General features: G+C 44.4%; 1 protein-coding gene across 6 annotated transcripts in view; it reads right to left on the reverse strand.

The window, feature by feature from the left end:
* Positions 1-10,060: 10,060 nt before the first annotated feature.
* Positions 10,061-20,936, reverse strand: part of RNF170 (ring finger protein 170) — a 41,859-nt gene continuing 30,983 nt past the window's right edge. For all 6 annotated transcript variants that reach the window (XM_045021971.1, XM_045021968.1, XM_045021974.1 and 3 more), the window contains 3 exons: positions 20,698-20,771; positions 14,649-14,753; positions 10,061-11,677 (listed from right to left, as the gene is read on the reverse strand). In XM_045021971.1, the coding sequence (XP_044877906.1) occupies positions 11,408-11,677; positions 14,649-14,753; positions 20,698-20,771 (449 nt within the window). In that variant the 3' untranslated portion in view covers positions 10,061-11,407. The remainder of the gene's footprint in view (positions 11,678-14,648; positions 14,754-20,697; positions 20,772-20,936) is intronic.

Below are 20,936 nucleotides of genomic sequence, written 5' to 3' on the forward strand. Positions count from 1 at the left end.
TTTTTTAAAAGGATGTGTCTAGCCCTCGGGGTTGTGAAGGAAAGCTTGAGAACATGAACCTTAAAGGCTCAAAAAGCCAGGAGCCAAATGAAAAAGAACCCAACACTGATGATTTTAAAAGTCCCAGGGTTTTTGAGATGATGCTTGTGGCTGGCACTTCTGGTCACACTGATTAGCTTCTCCAGGTATGGCTCCAGCCTCATATAAATAGACTATGGTGTGAATATAACCTGGTGTGGATATAACCATGGCTTTTGTAGCCCAGTGCATCAGGTTGTGCCACTTGAATTCCATGCCTGGTATTCTCATTGACATATATAAACAATTATCAAACCAAAAGACACTAGCTTCAAGAAAGGCAATACCCTACACCAAAGCACTGTTTGCCCCCATTCACATGGGATACAGGACCAGGGGAAGGAGAGGAACAAAGCCACTGAAGGGTTTTTCCAGTTTGCTGTGCATAGGAACTACCTACCATCAGTGGGTTAACAACTCCAAGACTTGATGATTTAGCTGAACTGCCGATTCTCTTTACAGGCACTTCCGGCTCATGTATTTATCCAGGGCAATTGGATTTACTGGAAAAGACATTCCCTTGAAATCAGGGTGCAAATTTCAGAAAGATGTAAATCTTCAACTATCCTATCAAAGTTGTGATTTTTATTCATTTTTCTTTTGGTCCTCAGCATTGTACTCAGGCAGGGAAGGGGCAAGGGAAAAAGCAGAATAGGAAGATCCCCGGAGAAAACATCAAAGCAGGGAGCTGAAAGATTTCAGGTTGATTGTTTTTTTAAAAAAAAAAAGCTGTATTAAAAAAAATAACCATCCACTTGATTTAAAGCAGCTCATTAGTGACACATACTTTGCTAAAAGAATGAGGAGTCCTTGTGGCACCTTAGAGACTAACAAATTGATTTGGGTTTTAGCCCACAAAAACTTATGCCTAAATAAATGTGTCAGTCTCTAAGGTGCCACAAGGACTCCTCGTTCTCTTTGCTGATACAGACTAACAAGGCTGCCACTCTGATACTTTGCTAAAGAGTTTATTGCGTGCTTTTCATATGTATTTTGAGTAAATCGACATTAAAAACTCACAAATTTTCTATATGACTTGGAGAACAAATGCAACAGATTTTGACCAAGTGTCCTAATTTCTAGTGCCCAAGCTGGAGGCATGATTTTGAACTATCACAACTAGGAATGTATCCTCAGGGTACGCAGGAGCCACTTCCGCAGCCAAAAGCTATTTACTCCAGAGGGCTTGCAGTAAATGGTTGTTACTTTCCAGTATAAAATGTGACAATGTACAAGTTGAAATGGAAGCCCTTCCTAGCTCTGTCTATTGCAAATGTAGCAAGTACATTTCCAGAAGGGGGGAGGGGGAGATAAGATTTTGAATATGAAGCAGAACATATGTCACTGTGAAGCTGAACAGCTTTCTGCACCACATATTCTAGCCAAATGATTAGTAACACCTGATATACCCACTGCTCCTCATTAGTCACCTGCCAGCAATGAGCAATTGGCTTCATATTAGCACTTGCTACTCTCTTTCCTCCCACCAATTAAGCATCTGTTAATCATGAGAAACAAATCATCCTCTTGGAAAACAAGGGACAAACATTGAGATTTTGTAATAAAATGGAACATTGTAAATAATCAGTAAGATGCCCTGAAAAAGTTAGTTGTGGGGTTTTTTTTTTTTTGTTTTTTTTAAAGTTTAGCTATCTATTAAAAATGCTGGGGAGAGGGAAACAAGTCAGCAATATTGACTGGTACATAACATTAACATGGATTAGAAATATAGGACATAAGAGACTGGATCAGACCAGGCCCATTCACCCAGTATTACGTCTCCGACGGTAGCCAGCACTGGATGCTTTGGAGGAAGATGCAAGAAACCCTGAGTAGTAGCTGAGAGAGAATTGGCTTCAGGGAAAGTTTCTTTCCACTCCCCCAATAGCCAGAGGTTGGCTTATACCTGAAGCTTAAGGATTTATAACTCTACGCAACCTCGTTACATTTTGCCACTTACTATTATACTCTGATTATTTTTTGTTCTCCATGTAAACGTTCAGTCCTTTTCTGAATCCTGCTGAGATCTTGGCCTCAGTAATATCTTGTGGCAATGAGCTTCACTGGCTAATTGGTTCATCTGCCAAGTGACAGAATGAAACAATGGTTGCATTAGTCAGTATTAGTAAAGTGCATTTTGGCAGGACCAAATTTGTAACTTATTAGCCTTGATAAAAGGGGACAACGGATCTGTACATCAGACCACTGCTCAAATCCCTCCAGCGGCCTCCTGCCTCCTTCTGTCAAGTTCATGCTCTTTGTGCTGATCTACAAAGCTCTGGGAAGAGCTGCCTCTTTTTCATGCCTCTACATCTGCTCTTGTAAACTATGGGTTAGATTCACACAGGAATCAGGATGCCTGCATCCAAAATATCGATCCTCAAAACCCCAACTGCCATCTAACACTGGAGGTGTTTCAAGTCCCTTGGTGCCTATATTTCTACTTTTAAAGTTCCTTAGGTGGCTAAATGTTTGCAGGTGGGCATCCACACAGCTTCACCAGGAAAGATTGAGAGCCCCACCTCAGAACATCACATAGCCCAGTGGATTTGAACCTGTCTCCCGCATCCTGGATGAGTGCTGTAACCAGGGCACCTGACTCTGTCCCAGCCCAGGAGCTCCTGACAGGGTGCAGTCATAGGCCTGGTATCTCTCAGCAGGTGGTTCATGTCTTCCTAGAATCTCAGAAACCATCCAGCACGACTTATAAGTCCAAGTGGAAATGGGTTGCAGTGTGGTACAATCACACCCAGGGGGTTGTCTTTGCTTGACTCCCTACAGCAACTATGATGCTACCTTCAACTTGTCTGAGTCACTCAACAGGATTCTCACTCACCTGCCTGCCTGCCAAGTTTGAGGATTTTCTTCTTTTAAGTTGTGTAGGACCAGCACCTTTTTCCTATTTTACTTTGGGCATTTTTTTAAAACGAAAATTGACCATCTGTATTGGCTTATTCTGGGAGCTTTGCTTCCTGTCTGACTGAAGGAACTGGCTGGAACACACAGAGGGCAGTGTTTATGCTCAGTGAGGGTGACCTGGTCCACATTTTATCCTACTGCTACTGCCCTCCAAGGTTAAAAAACAACAAAACCACCACTAAGAGCAAGCTCCCGCTGTCTTGCCCTAAGGACCTAACACCCAATAAGAACAACTTTGGAAGACTGTATTTTTAAAGAAAAGTGTCTGTAACCAAGTTTGAGGGGAGAAAACAGAAGAGAGTCTGTCATAAACAGATAGTTAAGGGTTAACGCCTCTTTTACCTGTAAAGGGTTAAGAAGTTCACCTAGCCTAGCTGACACCTGACCAGAGGAACCAATGGGGGGACAAGATGTTTCAAAAGGAAGGAGGGAAGTTTTCCTTTGTTGAGAGTTTCAGTTTCAGCCGGAGTGAAAAAGATCAAGGAACCAGCCTCTTATCAGAGTAGTAAGTTTTAGAAAGGGATAAATAGGCTTATGTTTATTTTCTTTGTAACTTGTCTTGGTACCATTAAGGGAATTATCAAATTTGGGTATTCTTGTGTGTATTAAGATTTTTGCCCAGGGGAACATCCTCTGTGTTTTGAATCTGTTGTCTGTGAGAGTAGCTGGTATGCTCATCTCTCCCAGAGGGTTTTCTTTTACCCTTCTTTTATTAAAAGCCTTTTTCTTAATACCTGATAGATTTTTCCTTGTTTTTTAGATCCAAGGGGGTTGGATCTGGATCCACCAGGAGTTGGTAGGAGAAAGGAGGGGGGATGGTTAATTTCTCCTTGTTTTAAGATCCAAGGGGTTTGGATCTGTGTTCACCAGGAAATTGGTGAAGTCTCTCAAGGCTACCCAGGGAAGAAGTAGTGCTTGGGGGTGGTGGCAGCGATACCAGCTCTAAGCTGGTAATTTAAGCTTAGAAGTGTCCATGCAGGTCCCCACATCTGTACCCTAAAGTTCAGAGTGGGGAAGGAAACTTGACAGAGTCGAACCCACAAAACCAGTAAAAAAAAAAATCAGCAAGGAGACTCTTGTTTTAACAGTGATTTATTATCAGTAAAAAACAGACAGTTTAGAATTGTGTTTGCTTTAGAGGCTTTATTTAGTGCAGCACACAGACCCTAGACCCAAACAGCTGTTGGGAGACCTTTGGCTATATTCTTATCCCAACTTCTAGCCCAGTCCCTTGTTACCAATGACATCAATGCTGCAAGTCACAACCAACTCGGCAACAAGCAATTCTATACAGTACTTGTGATAAGGGTCATTGTGAGGCCTAGGGATGCTGCAGGATATTTTATGGGAGCTAGGACATGCTGTTTTGGCTGTTCCCTTGTTAATGTTCATGGCTTATTGGAAAGCTATGAAAATCTTTCAGGGCTTGTCATTTTTTCCATTGGCGCTTTGCTGCTGCCAGTCTTTCAGATTTTTATCTACATGGGCCCAGGACTTTTTGAGAGAAAAATCCCTATGAATAATGTTAACAGTGCATCCCTTTCTTTGGGGGTGAGGGCTCTGTTCATGCTGGGGTCCTTCACAAAAAGACTCCCCTCTACTGATGGGCTACTGGTGGTTGTTTTGAAAAAAACTGTAATGGTGGCTCTTCAAATTGAGATGCAGACATGTATTCCACTAGGGGTGCGTGCCTGGTGCGCCAGAACCGGAGACTTGTCTAGCATTGCCTGTAGAGGGGCAGTACTTGTGCTTCATGGCTGCGGCCCCTCCCTGGCTACATGAGGTGGCAGCACCTTGACCCCCCTCAGTTCCTTTGCACTGGAAGCCCCTGAGAGGAGAGACTGATGCTGAGGGAGGGTGGGCTGTGGAATACATGTCTGCATCACATCCCAAGGAACCACAGTTATAGTCAGTAACCGTTTCTTCTTCGAGTAGATGCAGCTGTGTATATTCCACTTAGGTGACTCGCAAGCAGTACCCCAATCGGGAGGTGGGGCTCAGAGTCTACTGCAATAGGGACTGCAGGACCATCTTTCCAAGGCCTGCATCTGCTCTGGAAGAGGCGATAATAGCATAGTGGTCCCTAAACGTAAGTATGGATGGCCACGTGGCAGCCCTGCAAATATCCAGTATGGAAATGTCCCTGAGGAACACTGCTGAAGTCACTTGCGCTCTCATGGAGTGAGCCCGTATCCGCTGGGGAGGTGTGACCGAAGCGCTCTCATACGCAGTCTTGACACAGGGTATTGCCCATCTAGAGATGGTCTGTGCAGAGAGGACTGCCCCTTCATGCAGCCCACATGACTTGAACAGGCGAGGTGAAGCATGCAACGGTTTAGTCCTATTTAGAAAAAGGCTACACATCGCCAGACATCCACAGTGTGGAGGCACAGTTCTTCCAGGGAAGAGAGTGGTTTAGGGAAAAAAATACAGGTAAATACGCTGCCTGATTTAGATAAACCAGAGAGACCCCCTTGAATAAAAACTGTGTGTGGGGTCACAGTGTTACCTTGTCTTTGGAGAACTGAGTGTAAGACAGCTCAGCCTTTAGGGCCTGCAACTCACACACCTTCTTGCTGAAGTGATGGCTATCAGGAACGCGGTTTTCCGAGACAGGAGAGGCAGCAGACAGGACACAAGGGGTTCAAACAGCGGGTCCATCAGAGCTGTCAGAACCGAGTTTAGGTCCCACCAGGGAACCGATTCTCAGACAGGAGAATGTAAGGGGAGATGCCCCTTCAGAAATCTCATCACCATGGCAGTGGGAAAAATTAACTTCCCTTGAATCAGGGAATGGAACCCTGATATCGCTGCCAAATGCGCTCTCAGTGAACTGAGCACAGCACAAGGTCTGATTTCTGAAGATGTTGCAGGTAACTCCAAGATGTCCTGGATGGAAACCTCTTTTGGTTGGGTCCCGCGAACCATGGACCAGATCGAACCTCTTCCATTTTGCTAAGTAGATCATCCGAGTGGAGAACTACTTACTGCTGAGTACAACTTGCTGGACAGCCTCTGAGCACCACTCTTCCTCTTCATTAGGCATGCAGCAGCCATGCTGTGAGGTGCAGGGAACTGATTGCAGGATGGAAGGTTTGGCTGTGGCTCTGCATGAGCAGGTCAGGATGGAAAGGAAGTGAAATGGGAGGTTGAATTGACAGAGCAAGGAGATCTGAGAACCAGCAATGTCTCGCAGGAGCAACGAGGATGAACTTGGCTCGATTGGCTTTGAGCTTGAGAATGACTTGTGGAATGACCGGAATAGGTGGACAGGCATACAGAAGAGTCAACTGCCAGGTGCAGTGGAAGGTGCTGGAGAGGGAGCTCAGGCTGAGGCCCCCTCAAGAACAGAATAGTTGACATTTCCTGTTATCCCTCGTTGCAAACAGGTTAATTGCAGGGATGCCCCATGTTGCAAAGATGACCCAGAGAACACTCCCCTTCAGGGACCACTTGAGGCTCTGGGAGAAAACTGCTGGAATGGTCCGTGAGACGATTTTACATACCCAGTAAATGGACTGCTATGGGGGTGATGTCTTCTTCGATGAAAAATTGCCATAGGTTGATCATCTCCAGGAAGAGTAACCTAGAATGTGCCCCTCCTTGCTTATTCACATAGTACATTGTGGTGGTATTGTCGGTGAGTATGTGAAACACTGAGTGTCTGGATGCGGTCTTGGAAGGCATGACATGCACTGTGGATGGCCTGAAGTTCCAACACATTGATATACAGTGAGGCTTCCTGTTCCAACCCCAGGTCCTGCACCCTCAACAAGTCCAGATGTGCCCTCCAACCCAGAAGGGAAGTGTCGGTAACCACTGACTTGGTCGGAGAGGGCCGAGTGAAGGGGATTCCTTGGCACACACCGTGTGGGGACTCTCACTAGCACAAGGAATCTAGGACTGTTGAAGAAAAGCGCACCAACCTGTCTAGAGAATTCAGGGTGGTACGCTCTTCTGAACCACATTTGAAGAGGGAGAAGATGCAACCTGGTGAAGTGGACTACCTGCGTGGAAGCAGACATGTGGCTCAGCAGGCTCAGACACACATGACAGTCATGGGGGGAGGGATAGCTCAGTGGTTTGAGCATTGGCCTGCTAAACCCAGGGTTGTGAGTTCAATCCTTGAGGAGGCCACTTAGGGATCTGGGGCAAAAATTGGTCCTGCTAGTGAAGGCAGGGGGCTGGACTCAATGACCTTTCGAGGTCCCTTCCAGTTCTAGGAGATAGGTATATCTCCAATTATTATTATAGATTGCAGACTGAGGCACATCTGTTGTACTGCCTCAAAGCCCTCGACCTCATTGAATCTAACAGGGCACCAAAGGACTCAATTTTCAGAGTGGGAGACAAGGTTGACTTTGCAGTATTTAAAATGAGTCCCAGATGGTCGAGCAAACACAACACTGTGCCCATGTGGTTGAGAACCTCCTCTCTGGAGCCACCCTTCAGCAACCAGTCACCGAGGTACAGAAAGGTGTGGATTCCCTTCTTCCTGAAATATGCCAAGACCATCGCCATGCATTTGGTGAAGATCAGTGGGCAGAAGAGAGGCCGAATGGGAGAACTGTACACTGAAAGTGGTGTTCTCCTACCACAAAATGCGGAAACTTCCTAAGGCCCAGCAGAATCACCATCTGAAAGTAAGCATCCTGATGGTCCAGAGCAGCAAACCAGTCATTCTGAGACAGCATGGGAAGGATTGCCGATAGAGTAACAATGCGGAATCTCATGTACTTGATGAATTTATTGAGGCCACAAAGGTTGAGAAAGGCTCTCATCCTGCCCTGGGATTTAGGAATCAGATAGTACCGGGAGTCAAAGCCATCGCCTCAATGTTTTTGTGGAACTTTCTCCACCACTCCCAACTTCAACAGAGAGCTGACCAGCTTGGTGAGCAGTGTCTTGTGAGACGGATCCTCAAGGAGGTACGGGGAAGGGAGGTGGGAACGGGGCGTGGACAGGAACTGGATTGTGTAGCCTGATCTGATAGTATCTAGGACTCAGCTGTCGGAGGTAATTGAGTCCCAAGCATTGTAAAAGTGGACCAGCCAACACCCAAAGGGACAAGGAGACAGAGGGAGTGGAGCAAAGACTCCAGCAACTGGCAGTGAGAAGGAACTGAGGGGGCTCAGATTGACCTCACCTTATATCACCAGAGGAGGAGCCACTGCCACAGGCTAGGCAAAAGTCTCTGGTTCCGGTGCACTGGGCATGCACACACCTAAGTGGAACACAGGTCTGCATCTAGTCAAAGGAGGAGGATTGTTAAGCATTGTTTTGTAAGTGCAATTTACATTTACTGTGAAGAATTACAGAAGCATCCATATAGGTGCTCAGATACCACAGCACTGAGTGCATGAAAAATACATTGCTTCTATATACACACATTGTCACACAACAACAGAATCATCTGAAATAAGGGCAGCATGATCCAATCATTCTTTCCATAAATACTGATAATCGGTGGTTTGGTGAAGAATTTTCTCCTCGACAAGGAAGGTATCTATGCAGGAATGCATGGACGCAAAGTAAATGAGCAAATTCAGCATACTGGCCTCATCCTTTGCTCCTGTATAACCAAGCTGAGCACAGCACTTGCTTCCTTAACCATACAGAGCACTGAAAACTGTCAGTCAAACTACATACTTAAAATGTCCATACTACACATGAGAATATCATCAATTGGCCTAGTTTTTACAGGTAGAATAGGCAGTCCAAATTCAGCCAAGCACATACACACACATCCTTAAGTGCTTTGCTGGACTGAAGCCTATATTATTTCTATCGGCACCCAAAGGTGAGCTGAGTGCCTCCCACTCAGAAAGATGACAGGATCCTTGGCCCCAGAGAGCTTAAAATTAGGCACGGCCTGGCAAGACAGACAGGAAGGGGCAGGGGAGGAAACAGAGTAACATCAATAAGATTATGCACTTACTCAGTGACAGCTTGAGCATGAGCTCACATACTAAAGAGAGTGTTTATGAACAGACTCCTTAGTTGGATAATTTTGCATAGGCATCATGGCAGAAGTGGGTCTAAGGAGGGCTTTGAATGAGGAGATTCAGGGAGTGTCTTGTGGATCAGAGGGAGGGAGGGCATTCTAGGTGTAAAGAGTGGCACGGGCAAAAATGTGAAGACATCTGTGGGAGAAACAGAGAAATGGGATATCAAGGTTAGGAAAGGATGACATTCTTACCAGAATGACTAGTCTGGACTGTTCTCTCAGGAAATAAAGAGGAAGTTATTTGTGACGACAGGACTCATGATGGCCAAGCTCCAAAAGATGTACGAGGATAAGTTTATCAGTCCTACAATCATCTTTTCAATATTGCCACCAGCTAAAAAGAGCAGGTGGGACCTCTTGGAGAGCTCTGCCTACAGCAGCAATGCGCAGATCTGTGCACCTGACTCTCTATAATACCTTGCTCTGTCATCTTAAATGTGCATATATCAGGCAGGATTTAAGTTCCTTGAATATCAAGCAAGATTCACATACTGTAGTATCAGCATGTTGACATTTAACTGAGGTAGCCAGCAAGTTGTCATCGTATATTAGTGATGACAAAATGAAGGGAAAAGATGAGGTGCTAAAAAACACTAAAGGCAGCCAAAGCCAGTAGCATACACTATGTCTTTTTCTTTTTTAATTTTTTTGTTTTTATCGCCTCCATTTTCTCTTTTCACCCATCTCAAATGGAAGATATGTGCGAAGAAAGGTTCAACAATCCAGTTAAATCATAACATGACTTTGGATATTCAAGGGCAAATTTAAAAAAAGCCAACACCCGCCACCCCCAAAACCCAACCCTATCTTATATTTATAAAGGCAAAACCAGTGATGTGCACTTTAAGCACTGATACAACAACACAAAACTGACAGACTCTGCAAAACCCATTAACCAAAAGCATTCAATGAAAAAATCCCATCATCTTCCTACACATGTATAAGCACTCAAAATTGTATGCACATATATTTGCATGATCAGAAAATGGAGACTATATTAATGGAGGCTATTTCAAAATATGTCCCAACCCACATTATGTGAACATACGAAGGATCGCTTATTCTATTCATTTTATTTTCAAGTATTCAGAAAGTTAGAATGTTTGCTATTTTGCTTCAAAAATATTTTTCCTCCAAGTAGAAAGTACTGAATTCCCACAGAATGGCTTGAGGATTTTGAGTTTTCTAGCAGCACTGATTTTATACAATGAAAATATTTTCAAATAATTCACCTTGTAGCTTGTGATATCTGGTGTTAAAAATACCCACAAATTCCAAACATTTGGGGTAAAAAAAATCATACAGATTTTGAATTTTCCAGCAGATTTTTATGTCCCCATGTTACTGTTTTGTTTTAAACTTATTGGGTACAAACTTGTGAGAAAGAATAGTTACTGGTTTCATCTAAATACTTTAATTACCATCCATATTCAGGTAAAATTTTAAGTGTAAAAATTATCCAGTTATGACATACACTTTGGATTTCCACTTTTAAACAAATTGCTACTAAAAACCTAAGGGTTTTTTTTGCAGTGGTAAATTACTTTGATGTAGCTGCACTGATGCAAACCCCCCGTTTAAATGTGTTGCACGGGTACATAAAGTAGGGCTTACAACAGTGCAACTTACTTGACGTTCAAATACTGCTAATGTACACAAAACGTATGTGAAAAATTATTACTCAGCGCCGGTCACCAAAGTGTTGACTGTTCCTGGTTTCTTCATCTTGACCCTAATGGAAAGCCTTTTTTCCCAAAACTGAAAAGTAAAATAGTTGGAAATATATATCATTATACATAGTGCAGTTAAAGCAATACTGAAGTGTTTTTTCCTCTATTTGTGCAATATGAATTGTGTACAGCAGTAAAATTCACTGTGTTAACTGTAATGCTGTCTTTGGGTTTCTTCCTGCATAGACAGATATGAAAAACTATTGTTATTTAAAAATACTCTGACCCACCACAGTGAGAATTAAGCAATTTGATAAACTATATATTGAAGTGTCTTAATGCGTCAAGCTAATCTGAATTCTTTTTTGTTTTAAGTCCTGACATCACTTAAATAGAACTTCCCTTTCACAAACCACACATGAAGAGGTGTTTTATAACTAGCATTATCCTGCATTACATACAATTGCTCATTGAGTGTAAGCAGATGTAGGTAATTTATTACATCATAAATCTAACCTCTTCAATATTTAAGCGTATGTAACACACAAATTAAAAATTCCAGTTAAGCATCACCACATTTTAACCCCTCACATTTGCATAAAATAATTGATTATAAGCTATTAAATTGCAAAAACTGAAAGTTTATACAGGTGCTTTACTACGTCATACTGTGTCATGGGTCCCTTTGTTCAGCTTTCTACACAAACGTCTGAGTCATGGTTGTTTCCACTCATTATCTATTTAGTCTCTGCGTTATCACTTCTCGGTACATGATAGAGATGTATATCAGCAGCAGAAAGATGACAAAGAAATCATCTAAAAATCCCAGAATTCCAAAGAGGGCTTCAGGAAGAAAATCCAGAGGTGAAGCCAGATAGAGCAGAGCTCCTAGAAGGCAGAGGAATATTCTGATACGGAACATCCAGAAAAGGCCCCCTACAGTAAACATCTCCCTGAAAGCATGCCGCAGTAAAGTGGGTAAATCCATAATTCTTTCCATAATCTATGAACAAACAAAACAGAAATAATTAATCTTTGCAACATCATACAAAATGCCAACATAAATACTTCTTAAATGGGATTTTTTTTGTTTGTTTTTGTTTAAAGCACAACATTGATACTATCACATTCACCAGTTTTGGAATCCATTATGTCACATAACAAAGTTTATAGACCTGGTACTTGAAACCACAGTATAACAAATGCATGAAAGATTTTGACTGCCAAGACACCTATTGGGCAAGAAACACAGCAAAACTAGCATCAAAGAGGTTCTTAATTGACACAGAAGATAACTTATGATTCACCAAGTAGCAAGAGCAAGCAGTGGAGAAACTATTCTGGATCCATTTCTTACAGATAAGTAGTAACTGATTGAGGATATAACAATAATAGAGAAGTTTGGAATCAATCGTTACAAGTTATATTAGTTCAGTACAATAAAGAAAGGGGCTTGAACTCATTATAGCAAAGAGAAGGCTCACAGAATGCAGCGGTATATATTTAAGAAAAGGTAAATCAACAAAAACAGATTTCAGGAAAGCAGAATGCAATGGAAGAAAGTATGGAAAAATCTAAGAATATGGAAGAAAACTGGGAATTCCTATGAGATGCCATAATCAAGCTGCAACAGATTACATTTCCTCTGAAAAAGAATAATGCAATATACAAGCTGTGGCTAAATGTGGCTTTTCAAGGGACTGTTCAAGCTTTAAGATTAGAAAACAAAATAAATCCAGTCATGGCTCCTTCTTATTTTTTATTCCGTGGCTTCATCCACACTAATTAGCCATGGTTCAGTGGGAGCCATTTTTTAATTTTAGCACTGTTTCAATAATGGCTCCTTTCCCAAAACAGACAGAGCCACAGAATAGAAGACTAAAAGGAAACATGGACCGAACTTAAAAAAATACTTTAGAGAGTAAGGGTAGTCTTGTGATTAAGGCAATGGACTGTGTTCAACATCCACAGGCAGGATGTCTAGGTTCAATTCCTGGGTCCGCCACGGACTTCCTGTGTGACCTTGGGCAAGTCGTTGAGGGCCTAATCCAAAGCCCACTGAAGTTAATGGGAGTCTCTTAATTTCAATGGCCTTTGGACCAGGCTTTCAATCTCTGTACCTGTAAAATGGGGATAATTCTTCCTTTCTCTCATATTGTCAGGGTTGTCTATTTAGATTGTAAACTCTTTGGGGTAGGGTCCCTAGTAAGAAACAAATGAGATATGTGCAGGAAAGACCCCACTGAAATCACTGGGATTTGCCTGGGCACATCTCATTTGTAGAATCAGGGTCTGCGTTTACGAACCGTGCCTAGCAAGTGTGACAACAGTAGCTTGCAAGGTGCACATTCTAAAGTTCTTACAACTCTAATTATGACACTCAAGGTATGGCTACACTTGCAGCTGTACAGCGCTGGGAGTTAAACCTGTCTTCGTAGAGCTGAGTAGGGAAAGCGCTGCAGTCTGGCCACACTGACAGCTACCAGTGCACTGTTGTGGCCACATTTGCAGCATCTGCAGCGGCATTGGGAGCGGTGCATTATGGGCAGCTATCCCAGCGTTCAAGTGGCTGCAACGTGCTTTTCAAAAGGGTGGGGTGGAGTGTGACAGGGAGCGTGGGGGAGAGAGAGTGTGGATTTTTGGAGCCGACACTCTGTCAGCAGCTGCCTTGCAAGTTCCGACCCCCTCCCCCACCCCTCTCTCACTCACTGAAAGCAAACAGCAGCTGTTTTTCCTCCCTCACAGACCAGATAAACAGCCGCACTGAAACGGACCCCCCCCTCCTCTGCCCGCCGCGCTGCTTCTCTCCTCAAGCCCCCTTCCTCCCCCTCTCTTCAAGTAAACACTAGCTGTGGGCATTCCAAAGGGAGCCCCCTGCCTCTGCTCATTCACAGCAAACAGTAGCTGTGTTTGTTTTTTTTGATAACCAGCTTCGGAGCCCGGACTTCACAACAAAACAAAGAGAGGCATCACAAGAAAACAAAGAGAATAATCTACACTTAAAAGGATTATGGGAAGCTTCCGGAGGTCAGTCACAGCGTACTAAGATTATTCCCTGTTTACACTGGCACCCCAGCGCTGCAGCAGCAGCGCTATATTCTTTATTCCTCTCAGGGAGGTGGAGTACAAGCAGCGCTGTAGCCACGGAGATACAGTGCTGTATGTGCCTTGCCAGTGTGGACGGGGAGTGAGTTACAGTGCTATAAAGCCACCACCAGCGCTGTAATTCTCAAGTGTAGCCAAGGCCTCAGTTATAGAAATAACACTCTCAGAGAGAAAAGTTTAAAAAACAAAATAGAGAAGGCACACAACTCATTAGGAAATCAAGGGAGTGTAGAACTTAAAATACATTTTCAAAAGAAAGGGAGCAATATCAACACAAAAAAACAAAGCTAAATTCTCCTGATCAGTTCACAGAATCATAGAATATCAGGGTTGGAAGGGACCTCAGGAGGTCATCTAGTCCAACCCCCTGCTCAAAGCAGGACCAATGCCCAGATTTTTACCCCAGTTGCCTAAATGGCCCCCCTCAAGGATTGAACTGACAACCCTGGGTTTAGCAGGCCAATGCTCAAACCAGTTCTGGGTCTTTATATACTGGGAGCAAAAAGGGAAATGTAAAGAAAAATAAGCCACATATTTCTTTACTTGTTAATTATGAACAAGTTAGGCGCTGAATCAGGAAAGCACATAAGTACACGTTTAACCACCCTTCCTGAATAAAGGATGCTCTTCTGAATCAGGGCTTTAATCAGTACCATGTCATTACAACAGAAATGCAAGGTTAAAGGAATAGTTAAAAATAAATGTTTTTATGCTTAAGATGCAGGAACTTGTATTTACTAAACAAAACTTGTGTAGTTCCCGTGAATTATAAACAGAAAATAAACACCTACAAGAAAATCACACAGTATAAAACAGCGTTAGTCTTTTGCTAGTTTATTGACTCTCCACGCATCCACAACCTTACTTACAGATCTGGGCTGTCCTGAGAATCTCCGGTTGTAATCATTAACATCTTGAAGCACTTGTGCTGCATCCTGCTGATCTTCACCAAAGAGTGGTAAAAACAATGTTACCTGTGCACAACAGCAAGAAGTCACTTCATGCCTGACAGTTCTTACGAATATGAAATTGCAAATTCATAAATGAAACAATAGTAATTCAGTGCTAAACCTCATTCTTTAAGTACAATTCATTACTGTAGACCAAACTTGGTACAACTTTAGATATATATGGCCTTGTTTCTAAGTATTAACCTAAAAGCCAGTATTTAATATTTGCCCTGTATTTACTTAGATACAGCTCCCAAGTCTTTAAAAATTAACACTTTAAGATACTATAAAAAGGATATAGAAAGCTATTTTCAAGAATATTTTACTAAGGACAAAGTACAAGAACTCAGTCTTTGAAGTAGATCAGAGGTAAAGTTTTCAAAATTGCATAAGTGACTTAGGAACTCAAGTCCCATTTTCAGAGGTGACTTAGGCATTTAGATGCTTGGGGGTTTTAAAACTTTCATCCCAAAAATCAGACAAATGCTTCTGTCATCATTACTGATGATCTTGCATTGAAGCATAAAAGCAACAAAGTTTGAGCTCGTATATCCACTTACAGCACAGTGGCTGAGTGCCTTCACCAACCCTGTTCCTCCAAAGTGCACCAGCCTAGGGGGAGTCCGCTGCCACCTGCTTCGTGATCATGGCAATGCTCAGAGTGAGTCTCCAAGCCCTATCTCATTAAGGTTCCCCTTGACTGGAAAGCTGGTGGCGACAATGGGAAGCTTTGAGGGTAAGGTGATTAAACTGGAGAAAAAGTGGGCAGGACAAGAAAAAAGGACAGTCTTGGCTTTTGCAATAGTAATGAATGGAGGATTCTCCTCCTACAGAAAAATATAGTTTGGGGAATTAATTCTGCTACAAATATCTAAAACTACACAATATAACATACATACGCATGTGTACATTTTATCTATATACAGAAAACTATTGTAATTTTACCCATATGTGGTGATGATATTCATGTGATAAACTGCAGAACCTTATGCTAAAGTGTATCACATTGCTTTGCAATTTTTCATCTTTGAAACCTTACCTTGTACTCTGCCACTAATCCATCGAGCAGTTGGAAACACCTACTTCCCCTCCTTTTTTTAAAACAGCAACTTGCCAAAGGACCGTTTGCTCCCCTGCTCCCCAAATGAAATCCTCCTTCCACTGCATAGGCTGAGCAACACTCAGTCCCAGATCAATGACAGGCTTAAGGGCCAGTGCCAGTCCTCAAATCCTCCCAGCAGGCCAATAACGTCACTCATGCCACCCAAAACCGACCCCCAAAACTCCGCCCCCAACCTGCCTAAGGCTCTGGGAGTTTGGGCTGGAGAGGAGGTCTGGACTGAGAACTGGTTAAAAGACATGGAACAAAGGGTAGGAATAAATGGTAAATTTTCAGAATGGAGGGGGTAACTAGTGGTGTTCCCCAAGGGTCAGTCCTAGGACCAATCCTATTCAACTTATTCATAAATGATCTGGAGAAAGGGGTAAACAGTGAGGTGGCAAAGTTTTCAGATGATACTAAACTGCTCAAGTAGTTAAGACCAAAGCAGACTGTGAAGAACTTCAAAAAGATCTCACAAAAGTAAGTGATTGGGCAACAAAATGGCAAATGAAATTTAATGTAGATAAGTGTAAAGTATTGCACATTGGGAAAAATAACCCCAACTATACATACAATATGATGGGGGCTAATTTAGCTACAACTAATCAGGAAAGAGATCTTGGAGTCATCGTGGATAGTTCTCTGAAGACATCCATGAAGTGTGCAGCGGCCATTAAAAAAGCAAACAGGATGTTAGGAAAACAACAAGGATTCCGGTGGCACCTTAAAGACTAACAGATTTATTCGGGCATAAGATTTCGGGGTAAAAAACCTCACTTCTTCAGATGCATGGAGTGAAAATTACAGATGCAGGCATTATATAATGACACATGAAGAGAAAGGAGTTACCTCACAAGTGGAGAACCAGTGTTGACAGGGCCAATTCAATCAGGGTGGATGTAGTCCACTCCCAATAATAGATGAGGAGGTGTCAATTCCAGGAGAGACAAAGCTGCTTCTGTAATGAGCCAGCCACTCCCAGTCCCTATTCAAGCCCAAATTAATGGTGTTAAATTTGCAAATGAATTTTAGTTTGGCTGTTTCTTTTTGAAGTCTGTTTCTGAAGTTTTTTTGTTCAAGTATGGCTACTTTTAAATCTGTTATAGAATGTCCAGGGAGATGGAAGTGTTCTCCTCCTGGCTTTTGTATGTTACCATTCCTGATGTCCGATTGTGTCCGTTTATTCTTTTTTGTAGAGACTGTCCAGTTTGGCCAATGTACATGGCAGAGGGGCATGGCTGGCACATGATGGCATATATCACATTAGTAGACGTGCAGGTGAATGAGCCCTTGATGGTGTGGCTGATGTGGTTGAGTCTCTCTGGGGCACCTGGCATTGGCCATTGTCAGTAGCCACTGGATGGACCTTTTGTCTGACCCAGTATGGCCATTCTTATGTTCTTATGGGGTAGGGGATTGGGGTGCAGGCTCTGGGAGGGAGTTTGGGTGCAGAAAGGGTGAGAAGTGGGGCTCTGGGAGGGAGTTTGGGTGGGGGATGGGGTCTGGGGTGCAGGCTCTGGGAGGGAGTTTGGGTGCTGGGTGCAGGCTCTGGGCTGGGGCAGGGGTGGGGGTGGTTTGCAGGCTCTGGGAGGGAGTTTGGGGGCAGGGTGTGTGTGTGGGAAAGGGGTGCAGCTTCTGGAAGGGAGTTTGGGTGTTGGGGGTGTGTGGGGGGGGTGCAGACTCTGGGAGGGAGTTTGGGGGTGGGAGGGGGTATGTGAGGAAGGGGTGCAGGCTCTGGGAGGGAGTTTGGGTGCTGGGTGCAGGCTCTGGGCTGGGGCAGGGGTGGGGGTGGTTTGCAGGCTCTGGGAGGGAGTTTGGGGGCAGGGTGTGTGTGTGGGAAAGGGGTGCAGCTTCTGGAAGGGAGTTTGGGTGGTGGGTGTGTGTGTGTGTGGGGGTGCAGACTCTGGGAGGGAGTTTGGGGGTGGGAGGGGGTATGTGAGGAAGGGGTGCAGGCTCTGGGAGGGAGTTTGGGTGTTGGGGGTGTGTGTGGGGGGGTGCAGGCTCTGGGAGGGAGTTTGGGGGTGGGAGGGGGTATGTGAGGAAGGGGTGCAGGCTCTGGGAGGGAGTTTGGGGGTGGGAGGGGGTATGTGAGGAAGGGGTGCAGGCTCTGGGAGGGAGTTTGGGTGTTGGGGGTGTGTGTGGGGGGGTGCAGGCTCTGGGAGGGAGTTTGGGAGTGGGAGGGGTATAGGGAAGGGGTGCAGGCTTCGGGAGGGAGTTTGGGGTGGGGGGGTGTGGAGTTTGGGGTGGGGGGTCAGAGGGTGGGACAGAATGGGGAGCCTCCGTGCGCTGCTGCCCCCAGGCACCGTCCCCGCAGCTTCCCATTAGCCACAGGGGCACTTGGGGTGGGGGCAGCACGTGGAGGCACAGCCCCACCCCGCCCCGGGGGCTGCAGGGAGGGGCCAGTAGACACACGGAGTGAGAAGGCAGACGCCGGTCAGCTCTGCTGCACTGCTGGGGCCCCAGGCTTTAAATCACCTGGGGGGCGGGGGAGCTCCTGGGGGTGGCAGGTGGGGCCAAGGGAGAGACCCAGCCCCAAAACTGCTGGAGCCCTGCAGGCCACATTGGGGAGGTTTGCGGGCCACAAATGGCCCACGGGCCGTGAGTTTCAGATCCCTGCTTAAGATGAAATAGATCATCACTTTCCATGGCTAGATATGGGTGCTTTAGTCCATTGGAAAGAGAAGTATACAGGATAATCCTGGCCCTTTGAGCTATAAAAGAGGATGCCTGGGGAAGAAAGAGATCTGGTGAGAGAGCTCTCTGCAGCCCTCCCTGGAACAAGGGAGGAATTATCAGGGAGCCAGTGGAGGGGTTAGCCAGTGCCAGGAGGCTGAAAAGGGTGGAGACCTGGGAAGACTGGCTGACTGACCTTCCTGAGATGAAGGGCCAGAGCCAGGAGACTGATTATGGTTCTGGGAGAAGGCTGAAGGCAGAAAAGCAGCAAGAGGGGTTAGCTGGCTGGTAACCCCAAGTCAGAGGCAGGGCTAGAGGTGCCTGAAGGCCAGGGAACAGCAGAAGGAGTTGCCTCTAAGCCAGAGTGCCATAGCCAAGGGCCAGAGAGGGCTGATGGTGGGGAGCGCCAGAGAAGCTTATCTACTGTAATCTCCAGAGGTGGAGAGCTGGACCCACAGGAAGTGTGAGATGGCCAGCAGGAGTGAGGGATGCTCTCCTGGTAAAGACCATCTCTCAGCAGTCAGGCTGTGAGGGTTCCCACTGGGAAGAGCAGGGTTGCACTCCAGCTGGAAAGGCAGGAGTGGCTGTCCAGAGACAAAACAGGACAGTGTCTGGATATGGCTGAAGATGCCGTGGTGTGGTACATGGGGCATCAGGAGATGAGATGTCGGGTGATCATAATGATTATGTGCACTGGGAATAATGAATGGATTTTATTTTGCACATGGTTTAATAAATCAATCAATCCCAAGGAGGGGTGTTATTGAGAGAGAAGAGCCTTAGAAGTGAAGTTATTTCGTTACCTGAGAGGGGAAACTGAGGCAGGGCACACATGCCATGGCTTGCATGGGGGGTGGGCACTCTAGGTGGAGCTGCTCTATGATAAGGAGATTCCCAGGTTTTGTGACGTAATGTAATACTTGCTACTAGCCCTGGAAGGGCTCAGGATACTGGATCTTAAAACAGTCAAATGGGAAATCATTTTTAGGGCACTGTTAGAGGTTTTTAAAAACAAATCTGTTAAAATCTTCCAGTCCTGGCCTCGTACTCAGGAAACTTGGGGATTCAATTCCTGCCCTGCCACAGACCTCCTATGTGACCTTCAGCAAGCCTTTGTGCTTTAGCTCCCCACATGTGAAGTGAGGATCTCATCACTTCCCAAACACAGGGGTGAGGATAAATACCTCAGTATTTGGGAAGCACTGAAACACTAATAAGATAAATAATTGGACTCATGGTAATGGAGGCATTTTGGCTTAACAGGTGAAGGAATACAACAAATACTCAAAATAATACTTGAAAACTTCTCTAAAATATTTCTGACAATTTTTGTGAAAAGTATGCACCCTAAACAGAATACATAGTGAAACGCTGTAAAGATTTTACTGGCACTGGTTTGGGATGACCCATATAACTCACTCGTAGCTCATGAGTAGTGCAGCCATCTCAAACTCAGGATGTTAAAAAATACCACAGCATCATGTCTGTAATAATGAAAGGCCCTGAACTTTTAAACACTTTATATGCCTAACTTTAAGTATGCAATATAACCCTAACCATTTAAAATCATGAGTCAGACCATCCAAAAATCGTGAGATTTAAAAAAAAAAAAAAAAAAAGCATTAGACTTGTGTTGCTTTTTTAAAATTTGCTTTCTTGTTTTTGAGCCTTTGGAGGAAGCATTTGCCACCAAAAATATAAGTGATCATTTCATGTTCAAAATTCAAACTTAAAGCACATGCAGAAATGCAGACCTCCCCGCTGGTTGCTCAGAAAGACACTCTGCTAACCCTTTCCAATCTCTTGGGTGGTGGTGTGGATGTGTGTCTAGCTGACAGAAGACTTTCACTTCCCCCCTACCTTATTGCTATCCTGTCTGTCTCTCCTCCGTTCCCCTTATAGCTATTCTGCCTCCTCGCCCCCCCACCCCCTTCCTGGTCTCCCTCTCACTTCCCTACTAAGACTCTTGTCCCACTCACATTCTCCCTCCACACTCCCCACCACCAGTTCTTCTGTCCCTCACTTGCCTGCCTATATCCCTCCCCTTCCCCTTATAGAGTCTTACCATTCATACTTTCCCTCTCTGCCATCCCTTACTTAGTTTTAGAGATAAGCATGAGCATGCATGTTTTCAGAATCCAGGCCTAAATTTAGAATCAGAACTATTGGGTCTTTGATGATATGAAGTGTTACCGTTTGTCTGCAGATTGGGCAACGGATAGCACCGAGCCACGAGCCATACCTCCAGTACGCAATAATGCAGGCACCTAATGGAGGTAAATATCAAAAGCTGTAATGATTTAAATTTTAGATTGTTAGACATTTTTGATTTAAAACAATTATTTCAGCAAGAAAAACGGTAATATAATATTAAAATATTAGGCTCAAGTATTTTAGGCATAACTGGCTGTTTTTATATATTATTAACTTCA

The sequence above is a fragment of the Mauremys mutica genome, chromosome 6 (genome assembly GCF_020497125.1).
Source record: "Mauremys mutica isolate MM-2020 ecotype Southern chromosome 6, ASM2049712v1, whole genome shotgun sequence".
NCBI classification, from domain to species: domain Eukaryota; kingdom Metazoa; phylum Chordata; order Testudines; family Geoemydidae; genus Mauremys; species Mauremys mutica.